Below are 22,416 nucleotides of genomic sequence, written 5' to 3'. Positions count from 1 at the left end.
GAGAACAGATGATAACACAGCATGAACTGCTGCATTCTGGAAGCTTGCTGATTCAAAATTAATTTGCCTCATCATACAATTTCAGTAGAGAGCTTTCAGTTTTATTAATAACGTATTAAATAGCATCGAAGCAATATGAACTTATACCAAATTAGAAAATTGTAAAGCAAACACCAAAGAGAGAGGGAATTGCATATTATTGTAGGGTTCAGGTTTTGGTGTCAAGAAGCACCAAGTCTGGGACACAGAAGGGTCAGAGAGAGGTGTTGACTCTGCACAGAGCCAGATGGTTTCTGCTTGGGTAGCTGTAGTTCAGCTGAACTGCTTGATAGGAACCAGGGAAATTGGTTCTTTGTGGCAAACCAGGACGCGTGGTTTGCCATGGGTAGGCATTTGGCAGGAGAAATAGACACTGGTACATTTGAGTGGAGGTAGGACAAGGATAGGCAACTTTCCACCTTTGACAGAAACTGGTCATCTCAGGACTTTTGATTATGTACCCAAAGCAGATAACACAAAGTGGTTAAGTGTGTTTTATAGCTTAAAATGGGTAAGATATTTCATTCTAATTAATATTTACATTTGTGGACAAACTGATAAAAGAAAAGTTTCGAGGCCTTAGAAGAGTTTTCTTAGCAACCAAGCCTTTGTGGCTCTCATAAAGCCTATGATTAGATCTCAACATAGCTTCTCTTGGTGTAGTTACTACTTCTCTGGTAGCAGGACTATTATTTTTGTAGGCACAGGTTTGTATTTGAAAAATATGTATTCCTATTTTTACACAAACCCAGTCATTCCACTCAACCCACCTTTTAGGAAGTGATGTTGCTGGCATGTAGGATTATTGTATTTTAATTATGTATCATATCTGACATTATATTTCATATGACATAATGCATATGGGCTGAAATTTATGTTTTGGATAAAATTTGTAAGTGGAAATGTACCACTTTTGTCACTTCATTAAAACTTTAACATTTGCTATACCTTATTTAAAACATTTGTTTATTGTTTTAAGGATCAAAGCAGTTACTTCAGTAACTAATGTATTATATATTCTTAAAAATTATATTTTTTGTATATTGCTCTGTCACCAGATTTTGCATTCAGTCAATTTGACTCTTCATCCAGTTTGTCTGAATTAGTAAACAAACCTATAATGTATAAATAAATGTGATTTTTTTTTCAGTTGTGAAATTAAGATGAAAATATAAGCTAACTATATTTCATTTTACACATGCAGCTAAAAATGTAAGAAAGAAGGGGCATGGGAACCACAGAAGTAAAGAAGTAGATAAATTGATCAGGAAACAAGAAATGAATGATAGAAAACAAGAAGAAAGGAGGCCAGAGCATCGGCACCAGGAGACAAGGCCTGAGAGAGAAAGGAGGTCAGAGAAACCCAGAGAGAGAGATTCAAGAGGCTCTGGAACAAAATACACTTCAGACAGAGGGCTTCTTTCTGAGAGAAACAGCTACGGCAGAGCCACGCATGGCAGAGACCAGGACACACACGTGGATTTGGAACATGATCATGGAGATCCCAAAAAGAGAAGAGAGAGAAGAAATTCTTTCTCCGAAAATGAGCATAGACAGCGGAATAGGGACAGTGAGAATGTTAGAAGGAAGGATAGATCCAAGTCAAGAGAAAAAAATAAGAAACATTCAGGTTCTAGAAGCGATGAAGATAGGTATCAGAACGGTGCTGAGAGGCGATGGGAAAAATCTAGCCGATACTCTGAACAATCCGTAGAATCAAGGAAAAATCAGGACCGGCGAAGAGAAAAGTCTCCAACAAAGCAAAAAAAATAATTCTGCAAAATCACAGAAACTGAACATGCCTTATATTCAGTTGAAACAAATTATTTTTTACATCGATTGACAAACTTTGTAGAGAATTATTGTATAAAGTACTGGTTTGTATTTGTACATTTAAAAATGTTTTCATTTTAATATGTTTTGTAATTGATACATCTCAAGGCCTTCTACAAAAAATTATTTGAGAAGTTTCACCAGAGAGGGTTATAATTCTTGCCTATATTTTGTTAATAAAACAATCAAATGCTCATTGAATTGATGATTTTTTTTATCAACAATTTTTTTTCTGATAATGTTTCTAATTGTTTATAGGGTTATTATAATGAATTGTTAGTGACTTTTTATTTGTAACTGAAGACCAAAATAGATGAACCTTTTTAAGGTTTTTGCTTTGTTAATGAGATACTATAAACTTTTCTTAGGAGTCTTGCTTTTTTTTAAAGTAGAGGAATTATTTTAAGTTTTATTTTATGTCTTTAACAAAATATGTATGTATAATTGTTTTTCAGAAGTATCTCAGTGAAGCTAGGTGTATGTTAGTCTTTAAACAGATACACAGCTATCTTATTTAATAATTAGGACTTCTCTCATTGATAACATTTCTTTCTGGACTGTTAGGTTAACATTTAATTGAAATTCTTTGTGATTAGTGCTTTTTCTCAGCCTTGAAGTTCTGTCAGTGTTGGTAAGTTACTATGTATTTAAGTTTTAACGTGGATTAATAGGTTATTGGAAAACATGCAGTCATGAGAAATGTAGGCAAGACCAACTGTGAAATAATTTTAGTTTTTTTATAAGAATTTTAAGGGTTGCTATCCTTGTAACTCTCACCAGTTACTATGTGACCATATTATTTATTACTTTTGAAATAAAATATTGCCTCTGAAATTTTAGATTTGCTGACATTAAACCTCATTTACTAAATTATTTGTATTTGCTCACCTTAAGAGTACATAAAATACATTTTAGCCAGTGTCCAGATTCAAGAATAATCTTAAACCATTTTAAAAAATCAGACCATTTTAAAGTTTGGCCTTTGGGCATACTCTGATTTATTTAAAAACTTGAGTATAGGGGCTTCCCTGGTGGCTCAGTGGTAAAGAATCTGCCTGCCAATGCAGGAGATACGGGTTTGATTCCTGGTCCAGGAAGATCTCACATGCCACGGAGCAATTAAGCCTGTGTGCTACAACTATTGAGCCTGTGACATGGAACCAAAGAGTGGCAGCAACTGAGCCCGTGTGCTGCAGCTCCTGAAGCCTACGTGCCTACAGCCCGTGCTCCACAACACTAGAAGCCACTGCAATTAGCAGCCCACGAAACCACGACTAGAGAAAAGCCTGTGCAGCATCCAAGACCCAGAACAGCCAAAATAAATAAATAAAATTTTATATTAAAAAAAAAAATTGAGCATAAGTACAATAAAGTCCATGTCGATAAAGACATACTGTGTTCTCTTCCTCTTCTTCCCCTGTCCCCCGAGAATTAATTGAATATGGCAGTTTGGAAAAATTAACTGTGGTGGTTAAAAGGTGGTAAGTTGTGATTAGAATGGACCATCACAGATGTAGTACATTTCACGGAACTGTGAAGCTCAGCAAATAGGGTTTAAGGAACATATAGGCTGTAAGCCTAAGGGAAATAAATGAGTTAATTCTTTTAACTTTATTATCTAATTATTATCTAATTAATCTTCAGAGGTGTTAACAAGGAGAATGGACTAGAAATTTTATTTTGTCAACATTATTTCATAATTCCTAAATGTAAAAATGGAAAACCATTCTTTTTATTGAGTACTTAAGACGTTAAAGAGTTCTTAAAGTAGATTTTTTTTTTAAACGTAACTTTTATTGAACTTCTGTGTTGCCAAGTCTATTCTAGGAATTAGAGATAAAACCATGAAGAAAACAAAGTCTCAACTCTTAGATAGTATCATTGGGAAAGAGACCGGCAAAAGACAATGAACAAAGAAATGTAAGTGTACCCAGTGGTAATAAATGCTGTGAATAAGAAAGGAAAGGAGAGAGTGTGATAATGGAGGGGGGCAGAGGGTGATGATTCTACCTAGGAAGGTCGGAGAAGATCTCTCATAAGGTGGCATTTAACTGAGGCAGAAGGAACTGCTGAGGCATAGATGTTTATTTATAGTAAATATTGCCTGGAAATTTTTGTTAACATTTCCTCTTCTACTTAGTTCAGCGTTTTTTGCTCCTCAGTGTTTTATTAATATTTACTCTTACAAAAGCAATTAATGGAACACCTGTCTTCAAGCAGAGGTTTTTAAGAGTAAGGGAGTCATATCAGGACATAATAAATAAGAGCCTAGGTGAAGAATACACTGTCTGCCTTCTGGATACATTTCTGCACCATCAGATATTTGTTCCCATTCACTGCCTGCCACTCAGGCAGATTTCTCACTTTCATCCTTTTTAATATGCATATGAGAAATTGATTTGTTATTCCTAATTTTTTATTTCTTAGGATTAGTATTTTGTAAGGACCAGCTGAGTTACAGATATTTTACGTGCATTGCTCATTGTTTTTCAGTTTCTCAGCTTCTTGCTTCTCCTCATCCATCCCCGCCTGCCACCCACTCCCATGGTCATCTCCTTCATGTTGACTTCAAAATCCATATAACCTCTGAAATCTCTCCTTCAAGCATCACACTTTGACTACTGCCCTTCCAGCTTCTCTGCTTTAATGCTGCTATCCTAGCAACCTTTTCACTTTATCACATTAGAGTTGTTGACTTTGGTATCGTCTTATCCCACTCCCTCATTTCTTCACTTCCTTGTTCTATAGTCCGTCATTTCATGGATGAAGTAATGAATAAACCTGTTTTCACAAAATAACCCTATGAGAATTGGTTTTGTCTCCCCATATTACAGAAGAGAAGAGTGAAGTCCAGAGAAGTTAATTAGGTTCAGGCCAGAAAGCTAGGAAGTGGCAGACCCCGATCAGCTTCATTCTAGTTTGAAAGAAGTATTTGAGTACCAGCTCTGCCACTTAACAGCTGTGTGGACTTGGGCAAGTTATTTCATCTCTCTAACCTTTGCATTCATCTTTAAAATGTTTATTGTGCCCACGTTATACAGTTGTAGTCATGATTAAATGAAATAAGCAGTCAAAGTTATATAGTAATATATAGCACAAAGTGTGCATTCAACAAATACTGGTTTTCTTTTTCCCCAGCATCTAGCAGAGACTAAGGAGAAAATTAAGGTTTGTTGATTGACTCGTGATTGCTCTATTATATCACTGTAATGTGTGTGCTTAGTTGCTCAGTTGTGTCTGACTCTTTGCGACCTCAAGGACTGTAGTCCGCCAGGCTCCTCTGTCTCTGGGGATTCTCTGGTCAAGAATACTGGAGTGGGATGCATGGCCTCCTGGGGAATCTTCCCAACCCAGGGATCAAACCCAGGTCTCCCGCTTTGCAGGCGAATTCTTTACCATCTCAGTCTCTAGGGAAGCCGTAAAACAAGGAGGAGGGGTTGTGTTAGAATAGCCACACAGAAAGGTAATGGATTTTTCTAGAGTCAAAGTGTGACAAAGAGTAATTCTCTGTCCCTTTCCTCCTACTGTAGTACTTCTTCCCCAGCTTCTAATACCCCTGATTTCACATTTCCCAAACGTGTTGTCAGAAAGAGGGGGGAAAGTTTTGGTTATCTCTGGGTAATTACAAGTGCTTTTTTTTTTTTTTTGATGAGTGAAGTTTTTGTTCTCGATTTTAATACTTTGTTTATGCCATTGTCACTTTGTCATTTTTACTCAACTGATGTATTTTTTTCCCTAATTCATGTCTACCTTATAATTGTGCACTTTCATGCACCAAGATCTTTTAGAATCCTGATATTTTTTCCTAATCCTTTTCTCACTTTTTCCAGTGTAATCATCAGATGTCCTTTCTCGTCTTTCAGATTCTTTCATTGTGTTCCATGTTTATTCCACTGAATGTTTCTTAAGTCAGGCAAACTTTAATGTCAACTGATATTTCAGGAGAGAACCCAGAGTGCCTGTGAGACCTTTAGGAAACCACTGTCAATTCACTGAAATACTTCCAAATGGTTTTCCTGGCTCTCCTTATTCTCATCTCTTGTGTCCGCTACCCCAGCCTTCTGTCCCTGGATATGTTCTACAACTTCCATTTATACCCACCCTCATGTTTCTGTTTAAATGTCCTTTAAAACTTTTGAGTACATTGCTTATCTCCATTTAGAACATGATTACCTGTGCATTGTGTGTTTTCTAGAGATAAATGTGAGGACATCTCCCTACCACTATGACTTGCCCTCCTTACCATGCTTTGTGGTGTGAGATGAAACTTAGTTCACCTTTGGCCAGCTTTACACAGATCGAAGAAGAAAGGAGGTAGCTGCCCAAAGTCATACAGGGTGTGCATGTCTGTTGTGTATGTACAGAAGAGCACAGGCTTGCTTTAGAAAAAGATTCCGTTTCATAGAGAGTAACTTATTGCCATTTAAATTAAGTACTCTTTGGCAAATTTAAATCCGACTTTTATTTCACCTCTGCCGCTTCCTGGTTGTTGACTTTCAGACAAATCCTTTAACCTCTGTGTCTCAGTTTTCTCATCTGTAAAATGGATTCATAATAGTTACTCCCTCAAATAGTGAATGATCTCTGTGGCATCCTTAGAATAGGGCCTGGAACTAAGTTCCCATTGTTACTGTTTGTATTGTTATTGTCATTAAAGCTGACATAGTAGCAGTTGATCAGGAACTGCAATTGCACCCATGAAATTAAAAGACGCTTACTCCTTGGAAGGAAAGTTATGACCAACCTGCTGCTGCTGCTGCTGCTAAGTCACTTCAGTCGTGTCCGACTTTGTGTGACCCCATAGACGGAAGCCCACCAGGCTCCCCCGTCCCTAGGATTCTCCACGCAAGAACACTGGAGTGAGTTGCCATTTCCTTCTCCAATGTATGAAAGTGAAGTTGCTAAGTCTTGTCCGACCCTTAGCGCCCCACGGGCTGCAGCCTACCAGGCTCCTCCATCCATAGGATTTTCCAGGCAAGAGTACTGGAGTGGCTTGCCATTGCCTTCTCCGTATGACCAACCTAGATAGCATATTAAAAAGCAGAGACATTACTTTGCCAACCAAGGTCCATCTAGTCAAGGCTATGGTTTTTCCAGTGGTCATGTATGGATGTGAGAGTTGGACTGTGAAAGCTGATCGCCGAAGAATTGATGCTTTTGAACTGTGGTGTTGGAGAAGATTCTTGAGAGTCCCTTGGACTGCAAGGAGATCCAACCAGTCCATTCTAAAGGAGATCAGTCCTGGGTGTTCATTGGAAGGACTGATGTTGAAGCTGAAACTCCAATACTTTGGCCACCTCATGCGACGAGTTGACTCACTGGAAAAGACTCTGATGCTGGGAGGGATTGAGGGCAGGAGAAGAAGGGGACGACAGAGAATGAGATGGCTGGATGCCATCACCGACTCAATGGACATGAGTTTGAGTGAACTCCGGGAGTTGGTGATGGACAGGGAGGCCTGGCGTACTGTGATTCATGGGGTTGCAAAGAGTCGGACACGACTGAGCGACTGAACTGAACTGAACAGGGGCCAGGTGGGTCACAATCAAATGTGGGAATTGAGTCATTTAAAGGCACAGCAGGTGCTTAGCTCCAGTGTGCCAATGGAAAAGAAGACCGAAGATTGACACATCTCGCTAGTTTTAAAGAGAATAAGAATTTTGTATGTAGCTTTTGATAGTTAAATGTTGATGATGACCTCATATAAATTTAAAATAGCCCATATTATTCAAAGTCCAAACAAAGCTTTTGAGTATCTGGTTTGTGATTCCACTGCAGTCCCTCAATAACAATCTGTTACTTAATTTTGGAAAGACACTACTTATACAGAAAAATCATTGTTTCAGTTTTTGATGTCAATAATGTTGGGAGAATAGGCCCTTCATCTTTTTTGAGAAAGCTTATCTACTTTGCTAGCCTCAGCAATCCCCTCTAGATAAATTACTCTAAAATGTTTGTTAAGTTTCAGTTCTGCACATCACTGGCCTACTGCCAATAATGTCATGGATCCAAAATACGATTCATTTTTCCTCAGATCTATATCTTTTCTAACTTAACTGCAAATAATTCCACCCGTCTCCCATCACCATTACATTTTCAAAGCTGTTCCCCTATCCTCAAATCACCAAAATTTTATCAATATCGCTTTTGGAAATCTTTGCCAATATCCCACCCAAACTGCCACCACTGTAGTCCTGGCCCTTTGAACTTTGTGGCTGGACTTGGAAAATAGTTTACTGATCATCTACTGTGTGCCAGATACTATTCTGAGGATATTTGTTTTTGTTTGGTCTCTAGGTCATATCCGACTCTTTACTACCCCATGGATGGTACCATGCAGACTCCTCTGTCCTGAGGATATAGTGAAGAGCAAACAAAACAGGGGACCTGTTTTCAATTGAGCCTCATTTCTTGCAACAGAAGCCAAAGATAAAGTTTAAAAGTAAAGACTGTGCTTAGAAAACTGTTAGCTGTTCAGAAAAGTCAAAAGAATGGTACTGTGACCACTTATATACCATCTACCTAGATTCAGATTAAAGCATTATTTTTGTCCTGTCCTCCCCTTAGACACTGAAGTCCAATGACTCTTCTAGTATTTCTTTAAAGTTCAGTCTTCCTCAATGTTTGCTTTAGGAGCTGACCATCATTTGAGCACTGCCACGTGGCAGGCCTAATTTTTACAACCATAGGGTAAGAGCTATGACAGTTTTATAGTTCACACACTCAGCCAGGACTCCATCCACCACATGATCACACACACCAGGTGAAATAATTTTTTCCTTGAGGTTACCCTGCCACAAAAACCCTGCTGTAGCCAAGCTGGTTATTTAAAAATACTGCCCTCCTCCTCTCTAGACTTCTGCCTCCCTTCTACCCTCCAACTAAATTATCCCTGTTAGCCCATTCAAATTTTTCAAGATTCAGCGTACATCTCCCTCTATACTAACACGAAGGTTGCGCTGATACAGAACCCAACAATGGCTTTTCCTTCTGTGCTGCTGCTACTGCTGCTGCTAAGTCACTTTAGTCGTGTCCGACTCTGTGTGACCCCATAGATGGAAGCCCACCAGGCTCCCCCATCCCTGGGATTCTCCAGGCAAGAACACTGGAGTGGGTTGCCATTTCCTTCTCCAATGTGTGAAAGTGAAAAGTGAAAGTGAAGTCACTCAGTCGTGTCTGACCCTTAGCGACCCCATGGACTGCAGCCTACCAGGCTCCTCCATCCATGGGATTTTCCAGGCAAGAGTACTGGAGTGACTTGCCATTGCCTTCTCTGTCCTTCTCTGCAGCCTGATACAATTCAGGCACACATAGTAAAGGTCTTACAATTAGCATTTATGTATTATAGAATGAGATCATTCTTATTTTTTGTCTTATCCCACCTAAGTAGAATGTACATTTGTCAGTGACAGAAATTTTGTCTTAAGCATTGCCTTTTTGCCTGAACCTTGCTATAGACCAGTGTTTCTTAAGCTCAGTACTATTGGCATTTTGGGTTAGTTAATTCTTTGTTGTGGGGGCCTGTCCTGTACATTGAAAAGCATTTAGCTGCATCCTGACCTTATCTGTTAGCTTCCAGAAGCACAAATTCCCAGTCCTGACAGTGAAAAATATTTTCAGACATTGCCAAATAGGCCCTTGGAGGCAAGATCATCTCTAGCTGACTACCACTGCCATAGACATATCATTCAAGGAAATACTCTTCAATTCAGTTCAGTTCAGTTGCTCAGTCGTGTCCGACTCTTTGTGACCCCATGAACCACAGCACACCAGGCCTCCCTGTCCATCACCAACTCCCAGAGTACACCCAAACCCTTGTCCATTGAGTCAGTGATGCCATCCAACCATCTCATCCTCTGTCATCCCCTTCTGCTCCTGCCGTCAATCTTTCCCAACATCAGGGTCTTTTCAAATGAGTCAGCTTTTCGTATGAGGTGGCCAAAATGCTGGAGTTTCAGCTTCAACATCAGTCCTTCCAATGAACACCTAGAACTGATCTCCTTTAGAATGGATTGGTTGGATCTCCTTGCAATCCAAGGGACTTTCAAGAGTCTTCTCCAGCACCACAATTCAAAAGCATCAGTTCTTTGATGCTCAGCTTTCTTTATAGTCCAACTCTCACATCCATACATGATCACTGGAAAAACCATAGCCTTGACTGCTGCTGCTGCTGCTAAGTCACTTCATTCGTGTCCGACTCTGTGCGACCCCATAGACGGCAGCCCACCAGGCTCCACCGTCCCTGGGATTCTCCAGGCAAGAACACTGGAGTGGGTTGCCATTTCCTTCTCCAATGTGTGAAAGTGAAAAAGTGAAGTTGCTCAGTCGAGTCTGACCTGTAGCGACCCCATGGACTGCAGGCTACCAGGCTCCTCCATCCATGGGATTTTCTAGGCAAGAGTACTGGAGTGGCTTGCCACTGCCTTCTCCGATAGCCTTGACTAGACGGACCTTGTTTGGCAAAGTAATGTCTCTGCTTTTTAATATGCTATCTAGGTTGGTCATAACTTTCCTTCCAAGGAATAAGCATCTTAATTTCATGGCTGCAATCAGCATCTACAGTGATTTTGGAGCCCAGAAAAATAAAGTCAGCCACTGTTGCCACTGTTTTCCCATCTATTTGCCATGAAGTGATGGGACCGGATGCCATGATCTTCGTTTTCTGAATGTTGAGCTTTAAGCCAACTTTTTTACTCTCTTTCACTTTCATCAAGAGGCTCTTTAGTTCTTCTTCACTTTCTGCCATAAGAGTGGTCTCATCTGCATATATGAGGTTATTGATATTTCTCCCACCAATCTTGATTCCAGCTTGTGCTTCTTCCAGCCCAGCGTGTCTCATGATGTACTCTGCATATAAGTTAAATAAGCAGGGTTGACAATATATAGCCTTGACATACTCCTTTTCCTATTTGGAACCAGTCTATTGTTCCATGTACAGTTCTGACTGCTGCTTCGTGACCTGCATACAGGTTTCTCAAGAGGCAGGTCAGGTGGTCTGGTATTCCCATCTCTTTCAGAATTTTCCAGTTTATCATGATCCACACAGTCTTCAGTGGATCACAATGATAGTCCTTATTCTGGGAACCTCACTATCTTCCTCTTATATAAAGCTGTGTGTACTTATACTGCCCTCTTATTTTTATGAGGGCAAAATTTGTTTTAAATGAGGAACTCACCACTTTAATAAAGTGGTAGGCAGCAATATCCTGTTTTTATTTGGCAAAATATTCTGATATCTCATTGTGGAGAACACAATCTGGTTGACATTTTAAAAGGTAGATTTTCTGCAAATGGAAGCATGATTAGCCTGTTAATATAATTATATAGATTCTTATATCTAACTGTAGCTATATATTATTAACCAGCACATTTTAGAAATGGAAAGCAATCAGCTGTTACTATTGTATTATTTTTAATCCCATATTAGAGAATTGTGCATGCTAAGTTGCTTCAGTTGTGTCTGACTCATTATGACCCTTTGGACTGTAGCCTGCCAAACTCCCAAGTCCTTGGGATTCTCTAGGCAATATGGAGTCGACTGCTGTGACTTCCTCCAGGGGATCCTCCTGACCCAGGGATCAAACCTGCGACTCATGCCTCCTGCTTTGGCAGGTGGGTTCTTTACCACTAGCTCAACCTGGGAAGCTTATCCAGTATCCAGACACCTTAATTTTTTATCAGACATTTCAGTGACAGTCAAATGGTTCTTTTAAGTGAACTTACTAGTTTTTTAATCAGTCATTTAATGCACTGTAAGACCTAAAAGATTTGGCAAATTGGGGTTGAATCTCCTGTGAATTAGCTTCCTTCCTAGAAAAAATGCTGAAATGAAAGCACTTGCTATGAATTAGTCCTTTGAGTTCCATAATTTATATAGCGCTCTGTTTGCTCAGTCAGAGATGCGCCCTTCTCTAACACTATTTTTATGGCCAGTATATGAGAAGCCCCTTTGAGGGCTGTACTGAACACTTGCTGTTGTATAAGGGTTATTCCTTCTCTCTGATCAGATAATTCTGGTAAACCTGCCAATGAAAGAACTCCCTGGCCTGGTCATACAGAATACCTGAACCCCTGGGCATCACCACTGAATATGTGACCTAAGCTGGGCTACTCAGAGGCTTCTCCAATGGTTTTCAGCTTGGAGCCTGAAACACAGGGCCATGTCTCAGGGCACACAGAGCGCGGAAGGTGTTTATTGAAGCTAGAGCATCCACTGCCCTGTGGAAAAAGTCACCCTGCAATAGAGGATGAGTACAGCTCAAAAGCAAGCAGTGCACAGACGGAAGAGGAGTCCTAACAAGTTTGAGTCCTTAAAATTAACTGTGGCTGACACAAGACCTCCCAGTTACATGAGCCAAAAAATTCCCTGTTCTACTTTAGCTACTTTGATTTAGATTTGTACCACTTGCACTAAAAGTTGCTTTGGTCGTGTCCAGCTCTCTGCCACCCTATGGACCATAGCCTGCCAGGCCCCTCTGTCCAAAGGATTCTCCAGGCGAGAATACTGGAGTGAGTTGCTGTGCCCTCCTCCAGGGCATCTTCCCAAAGGGATTGAACCTTTGTCTCTTACAAAGGTCTCCTGCATTGCAGGTGAGTTCTTTACCACTAGCGCCACCTGCACTAAAGGCATCTGTATTAATTCAGGGTGACTGCTGTTGATGGGCAGGCTTAATAAGGACAGCTCTTCCCCTATACCTTTGCTTATATACTTCTGCTTCATATCCTCTCCGAGTATAGATGGAAATAAATATACACTCAATAAAGATAACCTGTGAAAAAATATAACAAAGGACCTTTATGGAAATATCTAAATGAGTGATTTTAAGTGAGGTTAATTTTAAGTGACATTAATTTTATTACTATTTAACTTATATGCAGAGTACATCATGAGGAACGCTGGGCTGGAAGAAGCACAAGCTGGAATCAAGATTGCCGGGAGAAATATCAATAACCTCAGATATGCACATGACACCACTCTTATGGCAGAAAGTGAAGAGGAACTAAAAAGCCTCTTGATGAAAGTGAAAGAGGAGAGTGAAAAGGTTGGCTTGAAGCTCAACAGTCAGAAAACTAAGATAATGGCATCTGGTCCCATCACTTCATGGGGAATAGATGGGGAAACAGTGGAAGCAGTGTCAGACTTTATTTTTTTGAGCTCCAAAATCACTGCAGATGCTGTTTGCAGCCATGAAATTAAAAGACGCTTACTCCTTGGAAGGAAAGTTATGACCAACCTAGACATCATATTAAAAAGCAGAGACATTACTTTGCCAACCAAGGTCCGTCTAGTCAAGGCTATGGTTTTTCCCGTGGTCATGTATGGATGTGAGAGTTGGACTGTGAACAAAGCTGATCGCTGAAGAATTGAAGCTTTTGAACTGTGGTGTTGGAGAAGACTCTTGAGAGTCCCTTGGACTGCAAGGAGGTCCAACCAGTCCATTCTAGAGGAGATCAATCCTGGGTGTTCATTGGAAGGACTGATGCTAAAGCTGAAACTCCAATACTTTGGCCACCTCATGTGAAGAGTTGACTCACTGGAAAAGACTCTGATGCTGGGAGGGATTGGGGGTGGGAGGAGATGGGGACGACAGAGAATGAGATGGCTGGATGGCGTCACCTACTTGATGGACATGAGTTTGAGTGAACTCCGGGAGTTGGTGATAGACAGGGAGGCCTGGCGTGCTGTGATTCATGGGGTCGCGAAGAGTCAGACACGACTGAGCAACTGAACTGAACTGAACTGAGTGCTCTATTTTTGTAACAGAACCTCACTTTTGCTATAGCACTCGTCTTGGGCTTTGAAATGTATTGCACAGATGTAACAACTCAATTCACAAATGAAAATTGGTTTCATATTACTAGTGGAAAGGACGAACTGCAGCTAAATTCCTGGTGGCTCAGACGGTAAAGCGTCTGCATACAATGCAGGAGACCCGGGTTCGATCCCTGCGTCGGGAAGATCCCCTGGAGAAGGAAATGGCAACCCACTCCAGTATTCTTGCCTGGAGAATCCCATGGATGGAGGAGCCTGGTGGGCTACAGTCCATGGGGTCTCAAAGAGTCGGACACAACTGAGCGACTTCACTTCACTTCACTTCAATGCCTCCTTTAAACCACAAAGATACTTGAGCATATCACCTTTACAACTAATGTATTCTCCCGATCATTTTACAAAATGAAATACTGAATAGTAAAGGCTTAGAAGGTTTGCAATCTTCTCACACAATGTAAACGCAGCCTGAGAATCCCATTATACACAAATACTTGCAGATACACTTCCTCGAAATACAGGAAAAAATGTAGAAAATAAAGATTTCCATTCCTCAGGTTTGAGAACAACTTTGCTTATGTCCTTAATGTTATTTTCTGTCCAAAAATGAGTAAGTGAAGTTCTTAAGGATAGTTGTCCGAGGAGGGGAAAGAGAGGAGGGGAGTTTGTGTTTGTGGTTAATGAAAGGTGCTGTATGGCTCCCCTGGGCTGGGGACAAGTATTGGAGAGTCTCTAGGAGAGGTGGGAGGCGCTGGAGAACAAGAACTAATGAATAGGGTCTTCTGCTAGTGTGGACACTTCTTGGAGGTCAGAAGTTCCATCTTACATTCCTTTGTAACCCCAGGTCTCTCTCATGTGTATTATAACTCTATTATATTTATATGTATCAAATCTATCTCTTATGGTTACTCAGTAGGCATTTGATGAGTGAATGGCAGATTATTTTGACATTGCTAGGCAGAATGATTTGATATGCTTTGGGAGTCTCAGGGTTTTATGAAATTTTATATGCAAGATCAGCTACTGTTAACCTAATTGGGGTCCAGATGTAAGTATTTCATTTGGTAGAGCAAGAGAAAGTAGAAGGTAAGAATGGGTTAGCTTAAAACCCTAAAATGTATATATAAAAGTAGTGGGAGTGTAAATGAGTGCAATCAGTTTAGAAAATTGTTTGATAGTATCAGCTAAATTTGAGCATACATGTTCGCTGTAAGCCAGCAATTTTACTCCTAGGTACTTAATAGGACAGTGGAACACTGCATGTTGAATTGGGGGTCGTTGGTAAAAGGGTACAGACTTTCAGTTATAAGATAAATAAGCTCTAAGGATATAATGTATAACGTGGTGACTGTAGCTGATAACACTATTATGTAAATAAAATTTGCTAAGGGTATAGAACTTAAGTGTTCTCATTAAAAACCAAATCAAAACAACAACAACAAAAGATTGTGTGACATGAGAGTTGAGAGTTGTGTTAATTAACTCATGGGGGTGGGGGGAGTGGTATTCTTTCACAGTGTATGCTTTGTACACTTTAAATATCTTACAATTTTATTTATCAATTATATCTCAAAACTGCAGGGGAATTTAAAAAAATAACACTGCCGGCTAGGTACTTAGGTACTTGAATAGTAAGAACACTGCAAACATTTCTGTCTCCTTTCTTAGCAGAAATGTGTGTACACCAAACGACATGTACAAGAATATTCAGAGTATCCACATTCATAATAGTCAAAAATTGGAAACAACCCAAACATTCATCAACAGTTGAATGGATAAACAAATGTGTGGTTTATTCATACAGTGGAATGCTATACAGAAATGAAAATGATAAAACAGCAGCTATGTTCAATAACAGAATAGTGGTTACCTTTGAGGAGGAGAGTAGGACGATGTTGGGAGAAGAGATAAATGGGACTATTGGGTTACTGGTATCGTTTTATTTCCAGACATCAGTGTTACAAAATTGTCTTTATTTGTGCTAGTGCTTTGACTTGTACAGGCTTAGTATTTTCATACTTTCTGTTCAGTAGCAAAAGCAAAAAGAAAACATATACAGATGTGTAAAATCTCCTACATGTGCTTTTGACCTTCCTTCCAACTCAAGTATAACTCCAATTTTTGCCTCATATTTACTATAAGCAAAGATGCCCGAGGCAGGAGAGTACATCACGGCCACAGATTTGTCTAGTCTCTCTTCACAGCCTTTATCACTGCGTTATTTTCTGTTACTCCATTGTCGGGTCCAAAGAGATACCGAGTATGGAACCTGTGTGTTTGTCTGAACCCTAGTTAGAATTTCAGCCTTTTTACAACAAGAATATATAATTTACCCCTCTGCAAGAGGTTTGAATCTAGGGATGTGATTTGTTTTGGCTAATGAATGGGAGGCGTGAAAAGTCTTGTCACTGGGGCTTAGAGTCTCATGATGCTGGAAATCCTTTTTCCACCAAGTACATGGACAGTTTGCTGGGTAATGAGAGGCCATGACCACACTCCTAGCCTCCAGTGAGCCCTGCACTGGCTGTCACAGACCAGAAGAACCCCCCAGCAACCCCTCAGAACTTTAGGAACTAATAAGTGTTTGTTCTTTTAAACACTGGTTTAAGAGTATTTTGCTTCGCAACAGAAGCAAACAGATACGTACAACAATGATTTGAACTTTTTGCTCAGCAGCTAGTATAATAAATACATTTCACATACTATTACACACTTAACAAATGTTCTAATAATGAGGACAGTTTCCTCTTGTTCTTCTAACCTTTCTCCTAAGTGGTCGATTTTACAATATAAACCCCCCAATGTTTAGCTTTAGAAATGTTAAAATATTTTAAATGTCTATTACACTGTTTTTATCATTATTTTGTTTTGTTTTACTAGACCAGCCTTCTTGAAAGCTCCAGGAATGATCTTCCTATGTGGTAAGGTTTTTCCCTCAAACCATGCTAATTACTGTTTTCTGTCTGTTTAGAAAATAATAATCAAAGCTGTTTTTCAGCAACTGGATGATTTTTTTTTTTTTTTTAAGGAATGTGTTTCCTGTCAGAGAAATGTTGGACAAATTTTCTACGGAGGGTTGTGGGATCTACTGTAAACTTTTGAAGAAAAACTTCTCTCCTTTTGGGACATATCTAAAGGTAACCTTTTGATCCTTTCCAATCTCCTGATTTTAGTTTATGCCACAAATGCAACATAAAGAAGCAAGCCCAGGAAAGTTGGCGTGTATCTCTATGCAGTGTAGTGGGACTGCCAATAATTTTTATAATGGTCCTAACTCTGAGTGATCTCTCTTAGCTGTGCATGGTAGTCCCTATCTTTTAGCTGCTATCTTTCTGATGTGTATTGCTAATCAGAGGTGCGGGATGAGGGAGACTCTGGTGAATAATTAACAATTGTATGGCTACGATAAGAAAACTCACCCAAGTATATGTTCTACTGAGAGAGGCTCAATAGCACCATCATTAAACAGCTGTTAGGGAGTATTGCAGAGAATTCTCTCTCTATTCTTGATATTTCTACTGGTCCCAACTACTTTAAATTTAAAAACGGATAATAACAAGTTTATGGGGCAGATGTTTTGAAATATTAACTGATATGTTTTCACTTTCATCTCCCTCCCATCACTTTCCGTTACCCAGTTTACCCTTTTCAGTGTTTAAATCATTTGGCAGGTGACCTATTGTCCTCAATGGGAGTTGCCACAGTAGAATCAGAGAACAAAGACGTCAAGTCTTGGCTTTTGAGTTTCAAAAGAGTAAAGCTGAGATATTTGGAAGAATGTGTGATGAGGAAGACTTAATTTTTTATCACTCCCTTCTAAGATAAAGATTCTCTGAATTCGAAGGGAGAATAGACAACACCATGTAAATTTGAAATTCTGAGTTAAAGAGTCCTGTAACCTGCTGCCCTTTTTGGTTTCCTGGGAGGGTCACAAACCCTGAAGAATTCTTTGTATCATCGTGGCACTGGAGAATACATTAGAAATGTCTAAATACGATGAATAGACGAAAGAATCTTAAGAAGCCTTACAGATTCCTCATGAAACTCAACCTACAAAGGGAAGTGAAAGTGAAGTGTTAGTCTTTCAGTTGTGTCCAACTCTGAGACTCTGCGGAATGGACTGTACCCCTCCAGGCTCCTCTGTTCATGGAGTTTTCCAGTCAAGAATCCTGGAGTGTGTAGCCATTTCCTTTTCCAGGGGATCTTCCTGACCCAGGGATCGAACCCGGGTCTCATGCATTGCAGGCATATTCCTTACGGTCTTTTTCTGTGAATATGACACTGAGAACCTGTGGACTTGCGGTTTGGGGCCTCATAAGCGGGAGAAGGCAGAGCGGCATGTTTAGTGTGGAATTCGCAGTACAAGGTGTATGAGCACTCAGACGCCGCGGGATCTGCCAGTGTGGGAGAGTGGCGACCACTGCAGCGCTCCAAGATGGGTCCATAACACTGAAGACGAGAGGCCCAACCCAGGGGGGAGAATGGGGAGCAAGGAAACCATGACTTCGTTGACTTTACCCTAAATTGGCTTTGTTAACTTTTCTGTCACTAAATAAAATAGAGTTCAAAACTGAGGGTTGTTAGATGAGAATATAACTGCACGTCTTGTGATGTGAAGTGAGGCTGTAGGTATCATGCAACACCAGATCATAAGGAACATTGTCATCTGTGCTGTGGGAGCCACTGAAGGACTTCAAAGTTGGCTACAGAATCAGCTCTGTGTTTTAGGAATTATCTCTCAGCAGCGTACACAGTGCACTGGAGAACAAGCAAGATTCAAGGAAGGAGCCTTGGTGACAAAGTAGGATGGTGGAGAGGCACCAGAAGAGAAGACTCCATTGTTGAGAGACTTGATTAATCTCCATGATGGTACCTGAAACTTCAATTATATTGAAAGTAACATCGTATAAGAAAAGATTGAGGACATCTGGGTAAAAGTCTAAGTTAATGTGATCATGGTCCTGCCTGGGGAAAGGGGAAGTAATAAACTTATTCCAAGAACTTAATATTGTATAAGATTTAAGAGGGAGCTATGCATTGGAGAAGGAAATGCAACCCACTCCAGTGTTCTTGCCTGGAGAATCCCAGGGATGGGGAAGCCTGGTGGGCTTCCGTCTATGGGGTCACACAGAGTCGGACACGACTGAAGTGACTTAGCAGCAGCAGCAGCAGTAGCAGTACTAAGTCACTTCAGTCATGTCTGACTCTTTGCGACCCTATGAACTGTAGCCTGCCAGGCTCCTCTGTCCATGGACTTCTCCAGGCAAGAATCCTGGAGTGGCTATGGAGAACAGTGTGGAGATTCCTTAAAAAATGGGGAATAGAACTACCGTATGACCCAGCAAACCCGCTGCTGAACATACACCCTGAGGAAACCAGAATTGAAAGAGACACATGTACCCCAATGTTTGCAGTACTATTTACAATAGCTAGGACATGAAAGCAACCTAGATGGTCATCGGCAGATGAATGGATAAGGGAGTTGTAGTACATTCACACAAAGGAATATTACTCAGTTTTAGAAAGAAATGCGTTTGAATCAGTTCTAATGAGGTGGATGAACCTGAGCCTATTATACCCAGTGAAGTAAGTCAGAAAGAGAAAGACAAATACTGTATATTAACACATATATATGGAATTTAGAAAGACGATACCAATGATCCAACATGCAGGGCAGTAAAGGAGACACAAGTAAAGAACAGACTTTGGACTCAGCAGGAGAAACCACGGGTGGGATGGTTTGAGAGAACACCACTGAAGCAAGTACATTACCATATGTAAAATAAATGACCAGTGCAAATTCAATGCATGAAGCAAGGTACCCAAATCTCGTGCTCTGGGACAACCCAGAGGGATGTGGTAGGGAGGGAGGTGAGAGGGGAGTTCAGCATGGGGGGACACATGTACACCTGTGGCCAATTCATGTTGACATATGGCAAAAACCATCACAATATTGTAAAGTTATGACCAACCTAGATAGCATATTAAAAAACAGAGACATTACTTTGCCAACAAAGGTCTGTCTAGTCAAAGGTATGGTTTTTCTATAGTCATGTATGGAGGTGGAAGTTGGACTATAAAGAAAGCTGAGTGCCAAAGAATCGATGCTTTTCAACTGTGGTGTTGGAGAAGACTCTTGAGAGTCCTTTGGACTGCAAGGAGATCCAACCAGTCCATCCTAAAGGAAATAAGTCCTGAATGTTCATTGGAAGGCCTGATACTGAAACTGAAACTCCAATACTTTGGCCACCTGATGTGAAGAACTGACTCATGTGAAGACCCTGATGCTGGGAAAGATTGAAGGCAGGAGAAGGGGATGACAGAGGATGAGATGGTTGGATGGCATCACCGAGTCTATAGACATGAGTTTGAGTAAGCACTGGGATTGGTGATGGACAGGGAAGCCTGGCGTGCTGCAGTCCATGGGGTGGCAAAGAGTCAGACATGACTGAGCAACTGAACTGAATTATTCTCCAATTAAATTAATAAAAATTACCAAGCCCAACCTCGATTCAGGGCAGGGGGCTGGAGATTGAGTTCAGTCATTTGGCCAGTGACTTCATGAATCATAGCTAGGTAATGAAACCCCAGTAAAAACTCTGGACATGAGGCTTGGTGTTAGTGAGCACCAACCAAGGTCTTCCTGGTTGGTGAGTGTGTTGACATCCCAGAAAGGTAAAGCTTCCTGACACCATGGGGAAAGTGCACGGGAGCTCTGCCTCCCCACTACCCTCAGGCCTCACCTATGTGTGTCCTTTATAATAAACTGTTAATTGCAGATCTAAAAAAATTAATAATAATACTTGAGTGGGTTGCCATGCCCTCCTCCAGGGAATCTTCCCAACCCAGGGATCCAACCTGAGTCTCTTATGTCTCCTGCTTTGGCAGGCAGGTTCCCAGGATTTAAGAGTCTTATTTAAAGACTAGTGCTATCCTTTCACATTGAATTATGATGTAAGCTATAGAAAGTCCTATGTAACAAGAACAATCTGGATAATGTACAGATTCATAGTATTTTTTTGTTGGTTGGAAGGCACAGAAGAGAGATGAGGATGCAAAGAACCTAATAAACTACAATGAGAGAAGAGATCCACAGATGCCCCATTCTTGGTGGAATAGCTGAAGGGGGAGGAAGCTGATACAAAAGTGTGTAAGAAGAGTATGGTTGAGTTTTTTAACACATTTTAAAAGTCTGAGTAAAGGCCAGTGTGATGATTCAAAAACACTGAGATCTCCACACACAGAGACAATTTGCTCTCACCCATCAGAGTGAGACTGTTTAAAATATCCAACTCTTCAAGACGAAGAGTATTTATAGATGGAAGAGGGACATTTCATAATAATAAAACAGAAAACAATATGTAGGCACCTAATTAAGCTCTTCAGTGCTTGAAGTTATTAGTATGATAGGAGACAAATTTAGTGAGAGATTTTAGCACCTCAGTAAATGACAGAGCAAATAGAAAAAAAAATCAGTAAAGATATACAAGATTGGAAAAATTGTATCAACTTACTGGATTTACACATCCCTTTAAAACAGTACCACCAAAAAACAAGAGAATGCAGATTCTTTTCAATTGCATTTGGGAAATGTGTCAAGATAGACTATATATGATCCTCTAAAGCAAGTCTCAATAATTCCAAAAATTGAAGTCTTTGGGGCATATTTTCTGTCCACAATAGTATTTTTTTTAATTAAAGTATAGTTGATTTACAATATTGTATTAGTTTCAGGTGTAGAATGTAGTATTTAACATTTTTATAGATTATATTCCATTTAAAATTATTATATAATAATAGCTTTATTTCCCAGTGCTGTGTAATGTATCGTTTTTGTTTATTTATTTTATGCATAGCAGTTTGTTTCTTTTTTTTTGTAATTAATTTATTTTTTATTGGAGGCAAATTATTTTACAATATTATATTGGTTGGTTTTGCCATACATTGACATGAATTCGCCCTGGGTTTACATAAGCTCCCCCTCCTGAACCTCCCTCCCACCTCCCTCCTCCCTTTATCCTCCCTCTGGGTCATCCCCGCATGCCAGCCCCGAGCATCCTATAACATGCATTGACCCTGAACTAGTGATTCATTTCACATATGACAACATACGTGTTTCAATGACATTCTCCCAAATCATCCCACCCTCACCCTCTCCCACAGAGTCCCAAAGACTGATCTATACATCTGTGTCTCTTTTCCTGTCTCGTATACAGGGTTATCATTTGCATCTTTCTAAATTCCATATATATGCGTTAGTATGCTGCATTGGTGTTTTTCTTTCTGGCTTAATTCACTCTGTATAATAGGCTCTAGTTTCATCCACCTCATTAGAACTGATTCAAATGTATTCTTTTTAATGGCTGAATAATACTCCATTGTGTATATGTACCAAAGCTTTCTTATCCATTTGTCTGCAGATGGACATCTAGGTTGCTTCCATGTCCTGGCTATTATAAACAGTGCTGCAATGAACATTGGAGTACGTGTGTCTCTTTCAATTCTGGTTTCCTCGGTGTGTATGCCCAGGAGTGCGATTGCTGCATCATATGGCAGTTCTATTTCCAGTTTTTTGAGGAATCTCCACACTGTTCTCCATAGTGGCTGTACTAGTTTGCATTCCCACCAACAGTGTAAGAGGGTTCCTTTCTTTCCACATCCTCTCCAGCATTTATTGCATGTAGACTTTTGGATAGCAGCCATTCTGACAGGTGAGAAATGGTATCTCATTGTGGTTTTGATTTGCATCTCTCTGATTATGAGGGATGTTGAGC

General features: G+C 40.2%; 1 protein-coding gene across 3 annotated transcripts in view; it reads left to right on the top strand.

The window, feature by feature from the left end:
• Positions 1–13,331, top strand: part of CWC22 (CWC22 spliceosome associated protein) — a 75,648-nt gene extending 62,317 nt beyond the window's left edge. For 2 of the 3 annotated variants that reach the window (XM_088830640.1, XM_088830645.1), the window contains exon 20: positions 1,244–4,954. In XM_088830640.1, the coding sequence (XP_088686766.1) occupies positions 1,244–1,812 (569 nt within the window). In that variant the 3' untranslated portion in view covers positions 1,813–4,954. Of the gene's footprint in view, positions 1–1,243; positions 4,955–12,750 lie in introns of those variants that run through there. The other variant, XM_088830655.1, reaches the window with a different exon arrangement.
• The last annotated feature ends 9,085 nt before the right edge of the window (positions 13,332–22,416 follow it).

This window comes from Moschus berezovskii, chromosome 2 (assembly GCF_049115385.1).
Source record: "Moschus berezovskii isolate FMDL1 chromosome 2, NW_MosBer_1.0, whole genome shotgun sequence".
NCBI classification, from domain to species: domain Eukaryota; kingdom Metazoa; phylum Chordata; class Mammalia; order Artiodactyla; family Moschidae; genus Moschus; species Moschus berezovskii.
The sequence above is the reverse complement of the archived record's forward strand: the minus strand, read 5'-3'. Positions and strand labels throughout refer to the sequence as shown.